Consider the following 20,082-nt stretch of genomic DNA (forward strand, 5'->3'; position numbering starts at 1 on the left):
CGAGACCCTCAAACAAGAATTAAGAGTAAGATAACTAATTAGTTTAATTAAAATAAAAAAAAAGATTAAAATGGATAATCATTTTCCCAAAAAGAAAAGTGACATGAGATGTGAGACGGAAAAAAACGGCAACATGTACATGGTAAGTGGGACGGATGAAGTATTTTAATACTCGTTTCGTCCCATAAAAAGTATACAAATTTCCATTTTTTTCTGTCCTAAAACAAAGGATATTATTTTCTTATTTAGTAATTGTATTACATATCTAATATAATTAATGCATTTGCAATTCTCAACATATTACACAAATATTATTACTTTTATATCATACAATCTAATGAGGCATTTTTGTCATTTTCACTATAAATTAATAGTATAATATTAATATTAAAAAAATTACGTGCAAAAAATAAACATCATTTTTCTTTTAAATTTAAACTAAAAAATATCAAACCCCGTGAAAAGAAAACACTTGGGTGTGTTTGTTTTGTATTTTGGTTAAAAGATTTATGTGATATATGGAGAATTATGTACATAATATAAAAATAAAAAATAATAATTGTGCGTAATATATTATTTTAAAAAGAATATATTGACAAATTTTTATTATAATCGGATATAACTCAATTCAATAATATATTTTTAATATTTTTTGGTATATACAATTACTCTTTTCATCCATTAAAATTATATTACTTAAGTCTGACAAATATATTAAAAAATTAGAAAAATAAATAGTTAAAAATATTTTTAAAAATTTATTAAGAAATTAAAATAAACAAATACAGAATATAGTTATGATATTTATTTACAATAAATATAGAATAAAAAAAATATTAATTAAATATTAATTTATTAATTTTATAAAAACAGTAATAAAATATTAGGGTGTGTTTGTTTGAAGGATTTTGGTGGATTTCCACTATTCATCCAATTTTTTTCCCCCAAAAACATCAAATTAAACACCTATTTTTTATTTTTTATATTATACTAAAAAATCAATTTTACGTTCAAAACATCACATCAAACCCTATTTATATCACATTATACAACTATTTAAATTCAAAATTTTTACTATTCAAATCCCAACTCAAAATCCAAATGCCGAACAAACACACCCTAAATTTATATAGAACTAAAATAAAAAGGAAATAAATTTGACCTACCAATTTCAATTTTAGTCCCATATTAAAAACCCTATAAAGCCCCTAGGTACAGAGACTAAACCCTTCCCTCTCCCCTCTCCTTTCCTCCTCCCTCTCGCTCTTCGACCCAAACCAGCCACCGCACCTCGCCGTCGCTTGTCCCTCCGTCGACGACAATCGCCACCGCACGCGGCGTCAATCACCGTCGCCGTCGAGCCCCCCTGTCAGCCCGTCTCACCGCCGATTTCAACCGAAGCCACCGCGACCACACCTTCATCGCTCTGGTGTTGGGTAATTCTCTTATCCCTTCCCTCTAATACTTCCAATTTTAGGTATAAATTGTTGCATTCGTGCCATCGATACTGGCATTGCTGTGTTTCGAAGTGTATTTTGTAATTTGAGTGTAATACACATGCAAAAGTTTTAAAAAAAGTATTCTAAGGAAATAGTGTGATTATGGGGTTATTGAGGAAGTAGTTTGTATATTATATTGAATATAATTTGATTATGATCAAGTTGAAAATCGAAGTATATTGTATTATTATATTGATTTAGCAGATATATGGTCGTTTGTTCTGTTCTGTTTTGTTTTTATATATTTTTATCTCCATGGCATTGGAAACAGAACAAAAATGGTAATGCAAGATGAAGAAATCACACGGCTTTACAGAATTCGGAAGACAGTGATGCAGATGCTGAAGGATAGAGACTATATGGTGGGTGACTTTGAGATTGAGATGACAAAGTATCAGCTTGTTCAGAAGTTCGGGGAGAATATGAAAAGAGAAGACCTCATAATTCAAAAAGGCTTGCGCAGTGACCCCAACAATCAGGTTCTTGATCGTTTACATCTTATTAATTCGGCATTATACTCCCATGCTTTGATAATTGTCAGTGCCAGTGGTGGTTTACTGTTTTCGTAATTAGACAGACAAATTACAAGAAATTGTCAAATTTTGTGTGTAAATATATATATGTATGTATAATTTTGTCACTCTAGTTATTCCGAATGTCTTAACATCTCGTAATGATAAGTTATCATGAAGTTAACTTTGGTGGTTTACTATTTTTGTAATTAGACAGACCAATTACAAGAAATTGTCAAATTTTGTGTATATATATGTATGATTTGTCACTCTAGTTATTCCAAATGTGTTCACATCTCGTAATGGTAAGTTATCATGAAGTTAACTTTGGTGGTTTACTATATTTGTAATTAGACAGACAAATTACAAGAAATTGTCGTATTTTGTGTATACATACGTATAATTTTGTCACTCTAGTTACTCCAAATGTCTTAACATTTCATAATGATAAGTTATCATTAAGTTAACTTTGGTGGTTTGTTGTCAGATATATGTGTTCTTTCCCGAGGAACCGAAAGTCGGGGTCAAGACTATGAAGACCTACACGAATCGCATGAAAGAAGAAGGTGTTCATCGGGCAATCTTAGTGGTTCAGCTGAATTTAACTCCATTTGCTCGTTCATGTGTCAATGAAATATCCACTAAATTTCACCTTGAAGTTTTCCAGGTGCTTTAATCATTGTTGCCGTTGTTTTCATACAAAACATTTTGTTGTCTTGTCTGATGCTAAATTTAACTGAACAGGAGGCCGAACTGTTAGTCAATATTAAAAACCATGAACTTGTACCCCAGCACCAGTTACTGACACCCGAAGAAAAGAAGACTTTGCTTGAAAGATACACTGTGAAAGAAACACAGGTTAGTTAATATTATCAGTTATAACAGATCGATTATATGCTTCATATTATATATTCCATACGTAATTGTGGGTGATAGATATTATATATGTTTTTGTGTTTAGTTACAAGGTTTTCTAATTGTGTCATTTTGATTGTATATATATATATATATATATAAATCAAAGTTAAATTCCTTTCTTTCGTTTAACTGGATATGAACATCATAATGTAATTTTAGCTCCTCCGAACCATTCACTATGCTCTGCTGTTAATGCATCGAAATCATTTGTTCAAATAGTGTCTACAACATTCTTGAATGACTCTTTTAAATTTTTTGGATTTACTAATTACCTACCCGTAATTATTATCCTATCTTGTACTATATTATTTGCGTTAAAGAAGGAAATAGGGTTCTAACTTAAAATCAATTGGTATCAAGCAAAGGGCCCAATTCGGGCACTATGAAATTTCTAATGTGGGACAAAAATATTTCACATTCCCCCTTCGAGATGATATCATCTCAAAATCCTAAATTTGATCAATATCTAATACGGGCACAATGATTTTGATACCATTCTAAAAAAGTATTTAGAGTTCCAACTAAAAATCAATTAGTATTAAGTAAAGTGCCATTCATTCTTATATCCTATCACAGTAATATTCAACGCCACCCTTAAGATCGAGATGATATCATCTCAAAATTTTAAATATGATCAATACTCAATACATGCACCCGTGACTTTGATACTGGGGAGGGCAATGGGTACAGGTAGACTTGACCGGGACCCGACCCATTTATTTGGAGTCAAGGTTAAAATTATTCAGGTCGGGTTGTGGGTCCAAAATTGGACTCTACTCAGACCACCCAGACCCGATTAATATATTAATAATATATCAATTATATATATGAACAAAAATAATTTCGAATAATATAAGTTAAATTAAAAATATGTTTTTAGTTTAATTTATTCATTTTTTATTATTTTATTTGATATTTTTGAATAAAAAGTTATATATGTCAGGTTCTGGTCCATTTAAGATAGGTTTTAAGAATTGTAAAAGGGTCTGTAGGGTCCATCAAGCATTGTTTGGGTCGGGTCGGGTCTTGGGTCCGGCTGGACCCGACCCATTGTCATCTCTATCTGACACCATGTTAAGAAGGGATTCGAGATTCCAATTTAAAACTAATTGGTATTAAGTGGAATAGCGAGTTTCCACATATTTGGAACGTAAGGACAACAATATTCAACGATTTGATTGACGGTGTTTGTGTTGTGTTGTTGCAGTTGCCTCGCATCCAGATAACGGATCCTATTGCAAAATATTATGGGCTAAAGCGCGGACAAGTTGTTAAAATCATACGACCAAGTGAGACCGCAGGGCGTTATATCACTTACCGATATGTTGTCTAAACTTCTAAAGCTTCTCTTTTTAGTGGTTTTATTTATTTCTTTTGGATAACGTAGGAGCCTGCAGTCGCTACCCGATTCTTTTTAGTGGTTTTGAGTATGTGACATTATACCTATTTACTTTACTAGTGAAGTGTTTTTATGTAGTTTCTTGGTGTCTATGGGTTCTTGAATTGAAAATTTGATCATGAAGAAACCTCAATCAGAATTGGATGTAAAGGATAAATTTGATCTCGCTTGTGGACGTAGGAGAAATTAGGGGTGGCAAAAAAAAACGGAACCGAATTGTCGAACTGTTGAACCGAACTGAGCCGAATCGAATTTTCGGTTAACTGAGCAAATTCGGTTCGAATACAAATACTGTATAGTTGAAATTTTGGTTTTTGATATATATATATATATTTTTTATTTGGTTCGGTTGAATATATCTATATATATTATTATTATAATTTAAAATTTATATTAATAATTATGTTCGGTTATCGGCTATTTAGAATATTTGTAAATATTTTTATTTAACTGAAATTTTAATTTTTTTATTTAATGTATTTTGTTTTAAATTTTGGTTCAATTTGAATTATTGCAAATATTTTGGATTAATCGAATTTTAAAATGGGGTGGAGATTCAGGGACTGAGAATTGATGAAGATGGCTTTCGATTTCAGACATCACCCGAAACAACAAAAGGAGAAAAATATTTAGGGCGTGTTTTAATTTTAGTTTTGATATTACTATTTCAATTTTCTTTTAATAAAATTATCGATTTAAATATTTATTTTTTATTTATTATATTAAATTAAAATTTTATTTTATTTTTAAAATATTATATTAAGAAATATTTATATCATATAAAATATAACTATTTTAATTCAAAATTTTTGTTATTTAAAATCAAGACATAAACTCAAAATTTTACTGTTAATTTAAAAAAAAATAATTAAAATTTCAGGGAAAAATATAAAATTCAGAAAGTAATTAATTACTGTTAATTTTGAAATATTTTCATGAAAATCTTTTATAAAGCATTTTTTGAGTTATTTTAAAATTATATTTCCTTTTGGCTCCTCAAATTTCGCTCACTTTATATTTTTATATAAATTTTTTTAATTGTAAAAAAAGGGAAAAAAAAAAAGAAAAAAATCAAATTAAAAAGAATACTTATATTACAAAATAAACCTAAATTATTCGTTAAAAAAATCAAATTAAATTGAATAAAACATATAGTATTATATTATTATTAAAATATAGAGTACAAATTATTTTTGTTATTATACAAATATATAAATAAGTAAAAGCAGTGAAATTTTAAATTGTTCCTTCGTAATTAGATATTATTATTTTAAATTGTTACTATGTAATTGAACATCCCAAAATAAAACATGTATACTTTCTAGCTGGATGACAGAGGGAGTATTATTAAAAATATATATCAATATATTATTATTTTTATAAAAAAAGTTGCAATTATATTTTTAAAATATTAAAATATAATTATTTTATATTATGCAATAATTATAAAAAATTTTTTTATTAAATTATAAATATATATCAAATAATTTTAAAAATAAAAATAAAAATAACAATAAATATAATTTACGGTACGACTATATTGAAAAAAATATTATAAACATGGCAAACAACACTGGCTAATTTACAGAAACCCCAAATGCGACTGTAAATGCATTCATTTCAGAATTCAGAGGTAGACGAAGCTCCTTCCAAGGAGTAGTGATGCCGAGAGCCACGCAGATTCTGCGGAGGGCCCATAGAGCCATTGAAGATTTTGATTTGCTCAAAATTTTGGAGTCCGAGCTCAACCATGAACTCTCTACCATGCGGTACCAGGTAGATTTTCTGCCTTCATTTCCCCTTTCTGCGCTCGAACCACAGACACATGTAGTTCAATTTCATAAAATTGATGCCCTAGCTTCGAAAATCGATTTACTTGTTATGAAATTAAGATTGGAATACTTGCTGGAAATTCTGCTTGGTTTGGGATTTTTCTTTCGATTCAGGTTTTTTATGTTAGGTAATACTCAAGCGGATTGATCGTTTGCTATAAGAATTTGGTTTGGGGGAAATGCAAAATCGGATACCTAAATTCAATCGCCACCTCTACGTTTGAGATAATTGTGTTCTTTGTAGAATTTAGGGCACAAAGGATGCTTTGTGAAGTCAATTTTGATGTTTATGTTGATAGACTAAAGTTTGCTGTGTAAATGAACTGAAGTTACTTGTAAAATGATGTCCGGAGCAAAGAAGAGTTAATTTTAATAGTTAATACATACATATGCAAGGTATAATGTTGTGTCCCTTTGCGATTTCCGGGAGCAACGAAATTTGTGTTAGGCATGTGAATGAAATTGTTTTGTTGGAGCAATTTTCTTATGCAGAATCGGATACTCCATGAATACTGGTCAAATTGCTCTGAAGGTTCTTGAAAAGATGTTCAAATAATTTTTAGTCGATAAAATTCAATAAATTTGGTTTGATTACATTTCTTAATAAATAGTACTGGATAAGTGCTCAAACTCGAACTGAATCTTTCTCTAATGAGTCAAGCTTGAGCTCATTTTAAGTATTCAAGCAAGCTTGAGCTCGCCTTAAATGGTTTAGGTTAAGTTGAAAAATAAAAATGCTTTACTTGATTTGAATCACATCTCTAGAAAAGCATAGAGAGGCTTGAGAATCAAGAGCATTGTAGTCACTAGTATCACGTACGCTTTTTTTGTCTTGATTCTCAAATCATCTCTGCTTCTTTCCTGTTTGTAGATGTAGGTTTGATCTACTACAGAGATCTCGCGTCTTTATTTTTTGTTAATGTTTGAACGAATCTTTCAACCCACTGTTTTGAATTTTTTGTTTGATTGTTAACTTTTTTGGCTCCCTTACATGAGTTATATGTGTTACTTTGGTGCCTCAATTGGAAGTCGTGACAATTATCCTCTGGTGGGAAGTATGTTATCTGTTTGGTTTGATTTTAGTTTTGTTTGAATTTAGGCATGACAATTATGGTGTAAAGTATGTTATGTGTTTCGTTTGTTTTTAGTTTTGTATGGATTTTAGAGGTAGAATTAACCAAACATCCGAGTAGACTTTTTGACAAGGGAAAACATGAATTTACTGAAGGCATTTTGAATGTAAACATGATTTGAACATTATTTTAGCGTTAGAAAAGTATAAAAACAAGACCATGGTGTGAAGTATTTTCCACGAGGAGGATAGTATTGCCGCTTTCTTTTAGTTGACGGATCAAAGTGAAATACGTAATCAATATGAGAGATAACTTTTGTGATTAATCCCGTTTTACGTTTTCACGGTGGCATTTTGTATTTGCTATATATCTACGATGTAAGGCACCCGTAGTCCATGTTGTTAGCGTCAGACATAACTTAAACATGCCTTAAATATCTAATGTAGGTTGACAAAACTGGTTCTTTCGGGGATTTTGTGGTCCAATACGATTCTCCTCAGACGCAAGACGTTCTTTTGAGGAAAAAATGTCCGTCTGGAGAAGAAGTAGCGGTCTCAGCTTTGTTAGGTCAGAATACCATCGAAGAAGATAACCACTTGCCTAAGGAAGCTCTGATGAAAGTCTGCATAATGAAACCCGGTTTGAGCTCTGTCTTGCAGTTCGATTGTGTAACAGCTAACAAAGGGGACTGTGAAACTGAGGTCGACATTCAGAGCGCACATTACATTCCATCTCCATCATGCCTCGATTCTTCATCATTTTACAAAGGTCCCGTGTACAGGTATTATCTTTTAGATTTCTGTTCGTATTTTGCGGTTATATAATAAAGCCATGTTCTATGATCGTTAAGGAGTTATAAATTTATTCATTATATGTCTATCTCATGGCTACGTCCACTCTCCCGATCCCACGAAGCTTATGTCTCTAAAATGCGGCGTTCAATCATTTTATTTATCTCTTATAGAGCTGTTGATGAGCCGAGCGAGTTCGAGTATTGGTTGTCTGAGCTCGACTCGAACTTGTTAACAGTATAGGCTCAGGTCGTTAAGAATTCGAACAAAAATAGTGGCTCGAGCTCGGCTTATTAGGCTCAAATTCAAACTCGAGTTTAAGCTCAACTTGAATTTTATGCCTATTCTATATATTTTTGAATATATAAATTAAATATATATTTAATTTTATTCATAATTTTATAATAATAAAATATTCAAATTTTAATAATAAATATAAAATTTGATATTAAGAAAATATATAATATATAAATATATTATCACTACGAACTCAATTGAGCTACTCACGAGCCGCTCAGCTCGCGAGCTACTCGATTGGTTGTGCTCTTCCCTTTAACTTGCTTTAATTAGCATTGTTAATCGATTTGAAGATAATCTCCTGTTAAATGAGCAACTCGATGAAGAGGGTAAATTTGTCATATTTGTGTTATATTTTTCTTATTCTTTAGGAATTTTTTTGTTACATTTTGAGCTTGAGTTTGGTTAGAACATTATATATCAAGTCAAGTTCGATTGTTGTGTTTATTATTATTTTTTATTTTTTTTGGTAAATTACATCGGCATTACTATTTTAACTTAATTGCATAAACTATCATATGTTGATTTTGCGTGATATATAGGAATTTTTGTTATAATTCAAGCTCTAGTTTTGGTTAAAAATTATCTATCAAGGTTGATTGTTATTTTTCGGTAAATTACATATGCATTAGCTATATTTTTATTAAATGCATCAAACTAAAATATGTTGATTTTGCTTTTTCTATAGGAATTTTGGTTATAACTCAAGCTCGACTTTTGGTCAAAATATTATCTATCAAGTCAAGTTAGATTGTTATTTTTGGGTAGATTATATTTGCATCGCCTCTCTTTTAATTTAAATGCATAAACTCTCATATGTTGATTTTATTACATAATCCACCCAATCTTATGGAAAGTTATCCATATAATCCCTAAATTGTGAACAAAAGAATCCCGAAAAAATGGGGATTATGTGCAAAATTTTCACAAACATATGTAAGAATTTCATACAAGTATTTTAAGATTGTGTTATGTATCTAAATGGGCGTTTCGGTTTGTCTCAATTTGCCCATACAAATACTATAAATAGCATATGAAAGTATAACAAACAATACGTTCATGTTGTATAGAGTATTAGTATGTGTAATTAGTTTTATTTTATGTGTGCTGTAAATTAATATCTAATGCATTGTTTGGTATATATTACTGTGTTATCAGCACGGATAATTTGTAAAAGAAAAATAATATTTGTGTTAATTCATCAATTTTTAATTTAACCCTTCAATTGATTAATGAAACTCGAGCTTGGCTTGATTCGACTTTGAAAACTCGAATCTTTACTCGACTAACTACTCTTACTTTGATCCTTTAATCATCGATTCTTTGCAGCGACTTGGATCCGGTGTTGCAACAGGAGTTAAAAAAATATCTAGCGGCCCGAGGAATCGAGGAGAACTTCGCCAGCTCCCTTCTTCTCCATCTGCACAAAAAGGAGCAAAACCAATACATGAATTGGTTGCAAAAGCTTAAGGATATGATGGCTCGACCCACAGGTGATCCCGGCAACCAAACTTAAAAACTTTCTGCTCATTTCTCGGCCAAATCTCACTTGACATCGAAGCTAGGTTTGTCGATTTTTTTGCTGAGTTTTTTATTTGAGCATTGATTCGATTAGACACCGAGGCATAGATCTTCTTCCCTTTGACGACATCTTTACATAAAATTTCCTTAATGAATAGGATTGTCGCCCTCGTCGATATAATGAAAAGGCTAATCTGATAATATCCTCTATCTAAAATTTTGAAATTATACTCCCTTCGTCCACTCTCGATTTTTTTAGTTTGTCTAGGCTCGATGTATCTGTTTCCTTTTTTAGGTAATACTACCTCCGTCCATTTACAAAGTTATATTTGTTTTTTGCGTAACTTTTATATCATAGTACAAATCAAGGAAAAATTATAAAAAATAGTCTGTCTTATAATACAAATATAATGATATTTAGATAAAAATTTATATAAATATAAGGATATTTTTAACGTTAATACAATGACGCACAAGTTAAATATAAACTTAGGTAAATATAAACTTATTAATTGGACGGAAGAAATATAAAAATAATGAGCATGTATAATATATATATATATTTTTCTAAATGTGTTGGTCACAAACAAACCAATTACATGTATTGCCGGTCTATTTTTATGTATTGTCGGTCCCTAGAATTATAAATAGATATTGTATTGGATTATAAAAAATTTATATTTCCTCCGTCCGCTTACAATGTTGACGTATATTTTTGGCGCAGTGTTTAAAAAATAATACTCCCTCCGTCCCATTGAAAGGTTACTATTTTTCATTTTCGTCCGTCCCAAAACAAGGTTACCATTTTCTAATTTAATAATTGTACTACCTACTTCATATAATAAATATATTTTCAACTTACAATGTATTACAGAAATGTCATTACTTTTATATTACACCATACTAATAGGGATATTTTTGTCTTTTTTACTACAATCCAATATAATACCTATATTCAAAAATCTATGTGCAAAAAGCAAAAGTCACCCTTGTTGCGAGACGGAGGGAGTAGTATTTTAATTATAGTGAGTAGTTAAAAGTAGTGTAATGACATTTTTGCCCTTACTTTTTTGTGTAAAAGTAATGATGTTATGTAAAGTAAGGGTATTTGTGGAAAAAAGTAAGGTATTTAATAAAATATTAACTTTGTAATTAGACGTCCCAGAATAGAAATATGTAAACATTGTAAGCGGACGAAGAGAGAGTATTTTTAATTATAAAAATTTATATTTTTAACATCATATTTAGTTCATCAAAACATTGTCTTATGTTTGTGTTTATATAATCTTAAGAAAAGTAGAGAAGTTTCGATGCAAGTTGGGTTACGTGGTTTAATTTTGTATATTTTTTTAATATACTCCCTCCGTCTCGGTACAAGGTTATTATTTATTTTTTGCACGTAGATTTTTTAATATTAGTATTATAATAGATTGCAGTGAAAATGACAAAAATGCCTCTATGAGTATTATGTAATATAAAAAGTAATATTATTTGTGTAATATAGTGTAAGTTATAAGAGTATTTATTATGTCAAGTAAGTAGTACAATTACTAAATTAGAAAATGGTAACCTTGGGACGGACGAAAATGAAAAATGCCAACTTTTCAATGGGACGGAGGGGAGTATATATATTTGTCTCAAAAAGTATTACTACTATTTTTAATTATTTTCAATAGTTCCGCTAAAAAAATATTTATATTCCATAATTATACAATAATATTAAATTAATTTAAATCTTTATATAAATAAAAAATATATTATTTTATATATATAAAGTATAAAATTTCCAACTGAAATTATGGGTTGACATTTTGGCTGCGGGTTTTCATATCATAAAAAGATAAAATATTAGTATTAAAATTATTTTAAATATTTTTATTAATTAATAAAATATTATTATTTTTAAATTGATTATAAAAATTAAATATGCACATATATTTATTCGGCTGAAACGAAAGAGTATATTTATAAAAATATTAAATTAAATAGTATAAATTTAAATCAACAATTTTCAATCCAAACTTAAAAAGCACACCCTTATACTTCATTCTTTCATAGTCTGAATCTGCTAACGGACCTTTCTATTGGGCCTTTTGATGCTTCAATTTCAAAATAGTAAAAAATTATTTTTATTTAAATAAAATTGAAATTTTATTAAATTTTTAGGAATGATAAAAAAAATTTAATTTAATGAAATATTTGATGAGTTAAAAAATTAAAATAGTATTTTTCAAAAAAAATTGAAAACTCAGTGTAAAAAAAAATAAATTAAATATAGATATAAATTATACCTATTAAAATGGATTAGATCGCAATCTACCATAATTTACAAACAAACAAGTTGTTTGCGAGCCAATTTACAGTGAAACGGATTAAGATTTAGACAATCCAAATTAACTTACCGGCGGAAGGGAGCCAAGCGGGTTAACCCAAGGATTTTTTTTTAACAATATTAAAAATATAATTTTTTTATAATTAATATAAAAATAATTATATCTGTAAAGTTCATTTTATGATTCCATATAGTACAATCTCAAAATAAATTTTTAATTTAAAATATTTTTAAAAACTATTATAAAATATAATACACATTATATATTTATATATTTTTTCATATAAAAAATTGAATATTAATATTTTATATGTATATAGTATGAATAGTCAAATTTATCTATTATAAATTAAATTAATTAAACAATGACTATGATGATATTTTTGTAATAGTATGTAAATTGTAAGAATTTTTTTAAGTTATATAGTAAATATAATTACCAAAGGTAAAAAAAAAAAAAAAAAAAAAAAAGAAACCAAATTAATTTGGAAATAAAAAAATAGATATATTTATTTTAGACGAAAAATTATTTAAGATATAATGTAATTATAATATAAATAATAATTATATGTATTTAGCCTCATTTTCAGCCCGCGACCGGCATATCGTTTGGTTCATTTAGTTTCGTATTTTTAACAAATTTAAAAAATTAAATCATAATCCACATTAAAAATAAAATGAGATGGCTAATTTGATTGACTTAATTTATTTTGACGGCTCCAATATAAAAGAAAAAAATTAAATTAAATTAAAATTTATAAAAATAAAAATAAAAATATCTAACATAAATGTGAGGAGTTTCAATGTAGCGTTGACTTTTATTTACTTTAATTTATTTTATTATATGAAATTAATTAGATGGGTCCAATAAAAAGACAAATTATTATTTAGTATTGTCCCCCACATATGGGGTGGCCATGTCTTCTTTTACGTAGTGGCTTTGAATATTTTTAGAATTTTTTTTATAAAAATATTTTTTATTTTTCTAAAATTTTATCCTCGGTCCATTCGCCTATAAGGATTTCATTTACTTTTGCATCATCATTGTACTTAATATTAAAAATATCATCATATTTATATAATTTTTTTTTGTACAAAATTTTTTTTATTAGTATTATAAGACACTAATTGAAGTATTTTGCAATTTTTTCTTAATTTGTACTACGTTTTGATATAATAATTAATATTCAAATATCAACATACAAAAATAAATGAGACCCTCAGAACCGGCGGAGGTAGTACTAAATATTCATTAAACTACTATTTAATATATATAATAATCTCTCTGTCCCATTGAAAGGTTATCGTTTATTTTTTTCACGTAGATTTTTTATTAGTATTATATTGAATCATAGTAAAAAAGACAAAAATACCTTTATTAGTATTGTGTAATATAAAAGTAATGATATTTGTGTAATTGAGTATATTGTAAGTTAGAAGGGTATTTATTATGTTAGGTATATAGTAAAATTACTAAATTAAAAAATAATATCTTTGTTTTTGGACGAACAGAAATAAAAAATGACAATCTTTCAATAGGACGGATGAAGTAAATGATTTAATATTTATTATTATTATATTTTATATTTGTAACAAATTCATATTTTTTTCGTCCTTAATACATATTTATTTTTTTTTATTATAATTAATATTTAATATGTTTCCATATATTTAGATAATTTACATGGTTTAAAACATTAATTTAATAACATGATTTTCTAAATAGGATAGGTATATAAGAATATATATATATAAATATACGCTTTGTACAATAGAATAAAAGTTATCCAAAAGAAATTCTCAAACATATTCCTCAAAACTTTTTATTTTTTTATTAATATACTCCCTCCCTCCCCCATGTAATATGAGTGTATTACTGGAATTTAGGTAAAGTATAATTAGTAAATAATTAAGAAATATATTAGTAAAAATAATTATAGAGTAAGATAAGTAAATAGTTTAGTTAAAATTATGAAAATTATAAAATTTAAAATTTAAAATGCGATTAAAGTACATAATTATATTTCCAAAAATAGAAATGACAAGTTACGTGGGACAGACAAAAATAGAAAATAGGGACAAATTATGTGGAATGGAGGGAGTATAATTTCTTCAATATTTTATTTGATAGTCACATACTCTATCTATGCCAAACGAAAGTATGCATTTAAATTTTTTTAATAAATTAAAAAATAATAATATTTTATTGAACAGTGAAAGTGTATAATTTTGATATTTTTGTATTTTATGTATATATGATATATTTGTAATTTATGTCAAAGTTAAAAATACAAACAAATTTTTAGTTTATTTTATGTGATTTTTTTAAATATTTCTAAATATTTAAATATTTGAACCAATTTTTTAAGTATTTGAATTAAATATATATAATAATATTTTTATTTAATTTATAGGGATAACTAATTATTCAAATTTTAAAAATTGTGTAAATACTATATAATAAAAATACAAAAATTAAATAATTAGGGGACCGAACAATCTTCAGCCCCTATTAGCTCTGCCACTAATAATAATAATAATAATAATAATAATATAATATTTTGTATATTATGTTTTAAAAAATAAAATAATTATTTTACTTGGATTAAATTTTAATTATTTAGGTATTGATGATATTTCAAAATTTAAATAATTCACCTAATTTTTTGGATCACGATGCAATTTAAAATTTTTAGTTGAGGCACTATAATTTTTTAACGGTAGTACATTTAGTAATTATAAAAAAATGATACTCCCTCAGTCCCATAAATATAGTCTTAATTTGGTTGAGTACGAAATTTAAGGAATATTGATATTATATTGGTAGTTGGTAAAAAATATGGATGAAAAACTTTTTTGCCCTTGTGAGTGTATTAGTGTAAAAAATAGTGACAATTGTGTAATAAAAATGAAAAAGTGATAGTTTTACGGTGATATGATTATTTATGAAAATAAGACTATTATTTTAGGACAGACAAAAATGATAAATAAAACTATTGTACTGTAACATATGAAGTATTAAAAAATCATTAGTGACTCCTGTCACCATTCCACCGAAGGTAGATCCGCTCTTGGTGGTAATTAATTTTGAGACTAGTACGCGGTTAAAATTAAAACTTAAAATTAGAAATAATTAAATTTTACAAAATTAAATTGTAATAAGAAAATTATAAAAGTATTTAATCGAATAATATAGGAAGAAAGCATCTATAAAATAAGATAAAGAATAGTCATTTAAAAAGCAGGGAGGATCATGGATTCCACTTCTAAATAATTTTAAATGTATTGATACTTTTTAAAAGTAGTTATTATTATTATTATTATTATTATTTGGAATTAAAAATACATAAATTGGATATAGTTTACTTAATTCTTATTTTAGGTATTTTTATTCTCTATTTTTATGTATTAATTTATTTATATTAAGAAAGAACTAAAAAAAAAAAAAAAAACTTCATGGCCATTACAAAAATAGTATTTTCAGAGAAAATTAGGAGTAATAATTTTTGAATAATTTATTTGTAATTTTAATCTCTTAAATAAAATAATTATTTGATTGAATATTTTATATGGAAACAATATTAAATATATATATATTTTTTAAAAATATAAATATACAAACCCTCTTTGTTTTATTGAATTTACATATAATTCATATATTTATGCGTGCATGTAAATAGAATAAAATATATTTATCTAATATATATATATATATATATTTTTTAATATAAATGCTTTGCTTTGAATATTCTATATAAATTGTGTTGAATAATACATCGTCAAATAATGAGTATGTTTTTCAAAATTTTGATTTTGATTTTTTTTTAATAAAAATATTAATTTAAAATAATTTAAACAAATAAAATAAAGTAAAACTTCCAAAAGATACAAGTTTACTATCATAATATAAATTTTGTATTATATACTTTTTTGTTAATATAAGAAATGCAATAAATTTATGTTTATTTGTTATTTCAAATCAAAATATATATATATATATTGTACTATTTATTTTTTACAATTCTTAATACAAATTTACTATTTTTTAACAAAATATTATATCAAAATATAAAAATTAAACACAACACTCAATTTCAAAATAAATCTGAAACCATAATCAAACAATACTTACCCCATTCTCAACTTAATATATAATTTTTACTATTTTCACACGTTTCACTAAAAAATATTTATTTTCAATTACAAAAGAGTACTCGTATCTAAATACTAAAATATCTTAACTTGTATAAAATTATTATTACTATTATTATTATTTATATTTTTAAGGATAAAAATTTCAAAATCATAATTAAAATATTATTATTTATTAATTTACGGATGAAATATATTTTATATTATATGTAAATTCAATGCAAGTAATTAATAAATTTCTAAATTTTGTTGGATTTACTATTCTCAAAAGAACATTTCCTAAGTATTTGAAATTTATTTGCAAGAATTATAAAAGAAAAAGGAACCTATATTAATACCATAAGATATTATAATTAATATATATATATATATTATGTTTAAGTAAAATATTTATTTAGTTCCACAAAATAAATTATACAGAATGCTCACACAAGTTGTATATCATTATTGGTCATTTCGTCCCATAAGATTGATATTTAAAGGTAAAAATAATTATTTAATATAAATTTTTGTATTAAAATAGATACTCCCTCCGTCCCAAAAGTATAGTCATATTGTGTTGGGTACGAGATTTAAGAAATATTGATATTATATTAGTAGTGGGTAAAAAGTAAGGATAAATGGCCTTTTTCGCCCTTGTGAGTATATTAACGTAAAAAGTAGTAGCAATTGTGTAATAATAATAATGAAAAAATAGAGATAGTTTTACGGTGATATGATTATTTATGGAAATGAAACTATTGTTTTGGGACGAACAAATATGGTAAATAAGACTATTGTATTCGGACGGAGAAAGTACTTAATTTCATATTTTTCTAGAAGAAATAAAAAATTGAATTTATAAAAATACAAGAAGAACAAATTACTACTCATCTATGCTATGTGTTTGGTTTCGATACAATATTTTATACTTCCTCCCTCCGTCCCATAGCTAGATATCCATTTGCTTTTTGCACGTAGTTTTAAAAAATAAATATTTTGTTATGGGACGAAGGGAGTATAAAAAAATATTTTTTTATATAAATCGGATAATTGAATAATAACAAAACTAGGGAGTGTATTTAATCTAAACTATGTAAGATTTTGTTGGACTTTCAAAATTTGGGTGTATTTAATCAAGTCTTTTAAAATCTAAATATATTCAATACAGACTTGTAAATGTCTTTTAAAATCTTAAAATATTCAACAATTCATAAATTTTCAAAATTTATGAATTTTAATGGAAAATTATAAAAATTTTGTTGATCAGAGATTTTGATGGATTCTTAATATTATTATTATTATTATTATTATTATTATTATTATTATTGTTGTTGTTGTTGTTGTTGTTGTTGTTGTTATTGTTGTTGTATATGTGATAATATTTATTAATAATATTATAATTTTTAATAAAAATAATAATTTAAAATTAAAATATATGAGCAAATTATTATATTTTTTTAAATATATATTTTTATATTATAAATATAATTTAAAAAAAATCTTATTATCACAATAAATATATATTACTGTCGTCTTTTCTTTTCAATTATCGAATATAATATATATTGTCATTCCGGTGTAATTCTCATTTTTCAATTATCGAATATACTATATTATCATTCCGATGATGATGAAATAGATATTTAAATATATATTTTTTATTGAACCGTTAATTTATATTTATTTATTTTAATATTTTTTTCAAAAATTATAAATTATATTTTTTATTTTATTTATATAGGTATTTATTTTTTATGTAAACAAATTATATAAATAATAATAATAATAATAATAACTAATAAATAAATATAAAATTAATTTGATATATCGAATAATAATATAATACTAAATTTATAAAATTAAAATTAATAATCTACAATATAATAGCGTTATAGACGTTACAATACTTCTGCATTATTAATAATTATATATTATTTATTAATAATGATATATTATATTTATAAATTTTGTATTTGATATAAATTTATATAATTAATTTATATCAATAAAAAAATTATTTTACAATCTTACAAAATCCATATAAATTCATAAAGAATTCAATAAAATTTGTAGAAATCCATCTAAATTAATTACTAAAATCCATATAAATTCATAGATTTCCAAACAAATCCATTAAAGTCCTAATTGAATACACTATTTTAATTTCTTTGTTAATTTTATTTGCTTCAATAGTATGTTTGGTTGAGAAGTTTAAAAGTAATTTTATTATAAACAAGTGATTTTTAAATCAAATTAGATAAACATATTTTATTTATATTGAAAATATTACATTAATATTTATTATTAAATCAAAATAATTATTCAATACTTCAATTTAAAATCAAAATTTCCAAACAAACACACTCCTAGACGAATGCCTGAAGTCTTCATATTTGTATAATTGTATTGTGTTAATAATAATACAATTTTGAATTACTACTAAATATTTAATATATATATATATTTATAAACAACTGAAAAATAATAATAATAATAATAATAATAATAATAATAACATAAATATAATAAACAAGCTAAACTCACCCTATTAAATAATGAAAGTATTAATTAAATCATAATTGGAAAACTGAATTATTGATCTATAAAAAAAATTAATGTGATTTGAGGGAAAGTATGACTAACTTTTTGACATTTTCAAATTTAAATATATTTTTTGAACTAAAAAAAATCAATATAATATTTTATTGGGTAAATTATACTTCTTCCGTTTTATAATTAATTATTCATTTGTTTTTTGTACGTAGTTTTAAAAATATTAATATTATATTGGAATGTAGTATAAATAAAGTAGAAATAACTAAAATAACGTTATTAGTATGTGTGATATAAAGGTAATGACATTTGTGTAATATATTGTAAGTTGTAAGGATATTTGTAAGGTTAGATACACAATACAATTACTAAAAAAAAATGAATATTTTGTTACGAGGCAGACTAAAATAGAAAAATAGATACTTTGTTATAAGACGGAACAAGTATAAAATTCCTTTGTGTTTTAGTAACACTCCACTAAATATCCATATTTTATTTATTGTTTGAAATGCTATTGTATTAATATCAAGTTTGCGCCAAACATCTTTTTTTTGTCTAAAATTAATGTTTGATTCTAAATAAGAGGCCTACATAAATTTTATACAAATAAAAAATATTTTAAATATTTTTTAATAAAATAAATAAATAAATAATTGATCAATCATAGTTTTTATATAAATCAGATAACAATTTATCTCAAAAAAACTATAAAATGAAAAGTTAATCAATTATTTATTTATTTTATTCAATTAAATTATATAAAATATTTTTAGTTTTTTATTTGTATAAAAATTGTATAATTTATGTATTTATTTAGAACTTTTGAAAACCTTATATTAACATAAGTGGTCTCATACAATAAATAAAATATAAGTATTTTGTACATTTTTATTAAAAACACGATAGAGTATTATATAATTTACTACATTTTATTTAAATTTATTGACTTCTTCTTTACACATACATACTATATATATAAATCATAAACATCACATTTTCTTTTTATGAATCTTTTAAAAAAAAATTAAATTTGATATTAAAATATTTTTATTTTTTTTCAAAAATATATATTTTAAATAGTAAAAAATGGTTTAAAAACAAAAGAAACAAATCCTCGATATATTATATTTCAAAAAAGTAATTATTGATATTATTCAATTCATTTTTAATAAAAACATAATACTCCTCCGTCCATTTACACATTTGATATTCCGTCCATCC

The 20,082-nt window shown here is 25.2% G+C and overlaps 2 protein-coding genes across 2 annotated transcripts; both read left to right on the forward strand.

The window, feature by feature from the left end:
* The first annotated feature begins 1,214 nt into the window (after window positions 1-1,214).
* Window positions 1,215-4,485, forward strand: LOC127256684 (DNA-directed RNA polymerases II and IV subunit 5A-like). The gene is made up of 5 exons (XM_051282811.1): window positions 1,215-1,436; window positions 1,771-1,978; window positions 2,499-2,678; window positions 2,756-2,869; window positions 4,137-4,485. The coding sequence occupies exons 2-5, from the start codon at window positions 1,778-1,780 to the stop codon at window positions 4,260-4,262; spliced, it is 621 nt and encodes a 206-aa protein (XP_051138768.1). The 5' UTR covers window positions 1,215-1,436; window positions 1,771-1,777; the 3' UTR covers window positions 4,263-4,485.
* Window positions 4,486-5,899: 1,414 nt separating this feature from the next.
* LOC127256553 (mitochondrial acidic protein MAM33) lies at window positions 5,900-10,076 on the forward strand. Its single transcript, XM_051282611.1, has 3 exons — window positions 5,900-6,104; window positions 7,680-8,014; window positions 9,651-10,076. The coding sequence occupies exons 1-3, from the start codon at window positions 5,991-5,993 to the stop codon at window positions 9,835-9,837; spliced, it is 636 nt and encodes a 211-aa protein (XP_051138568.1). The 5' UTR covers window positions 5,900-5,990; the 3' UTR covers window positions 9,838-10,076.
* Window positions 10,077-20,082: the final 10,006 nt, after the last annotated feature.

Source organism: Andrographis paniculata, unplaced genomic scaffold (assembly GCF_009805555.1).
Source record: "Andrographis paniculata isolate CXL003 unplaced genomic scaffold, ASM980555v1 Contig56END, whole genome shotgun sequence".
NCBI lineage: Eukaryota > Viridiplantae > Streptophyta > Magnoliopsida > Lamiales > Acanthaceae > Andrographis > Andrographis paniculata.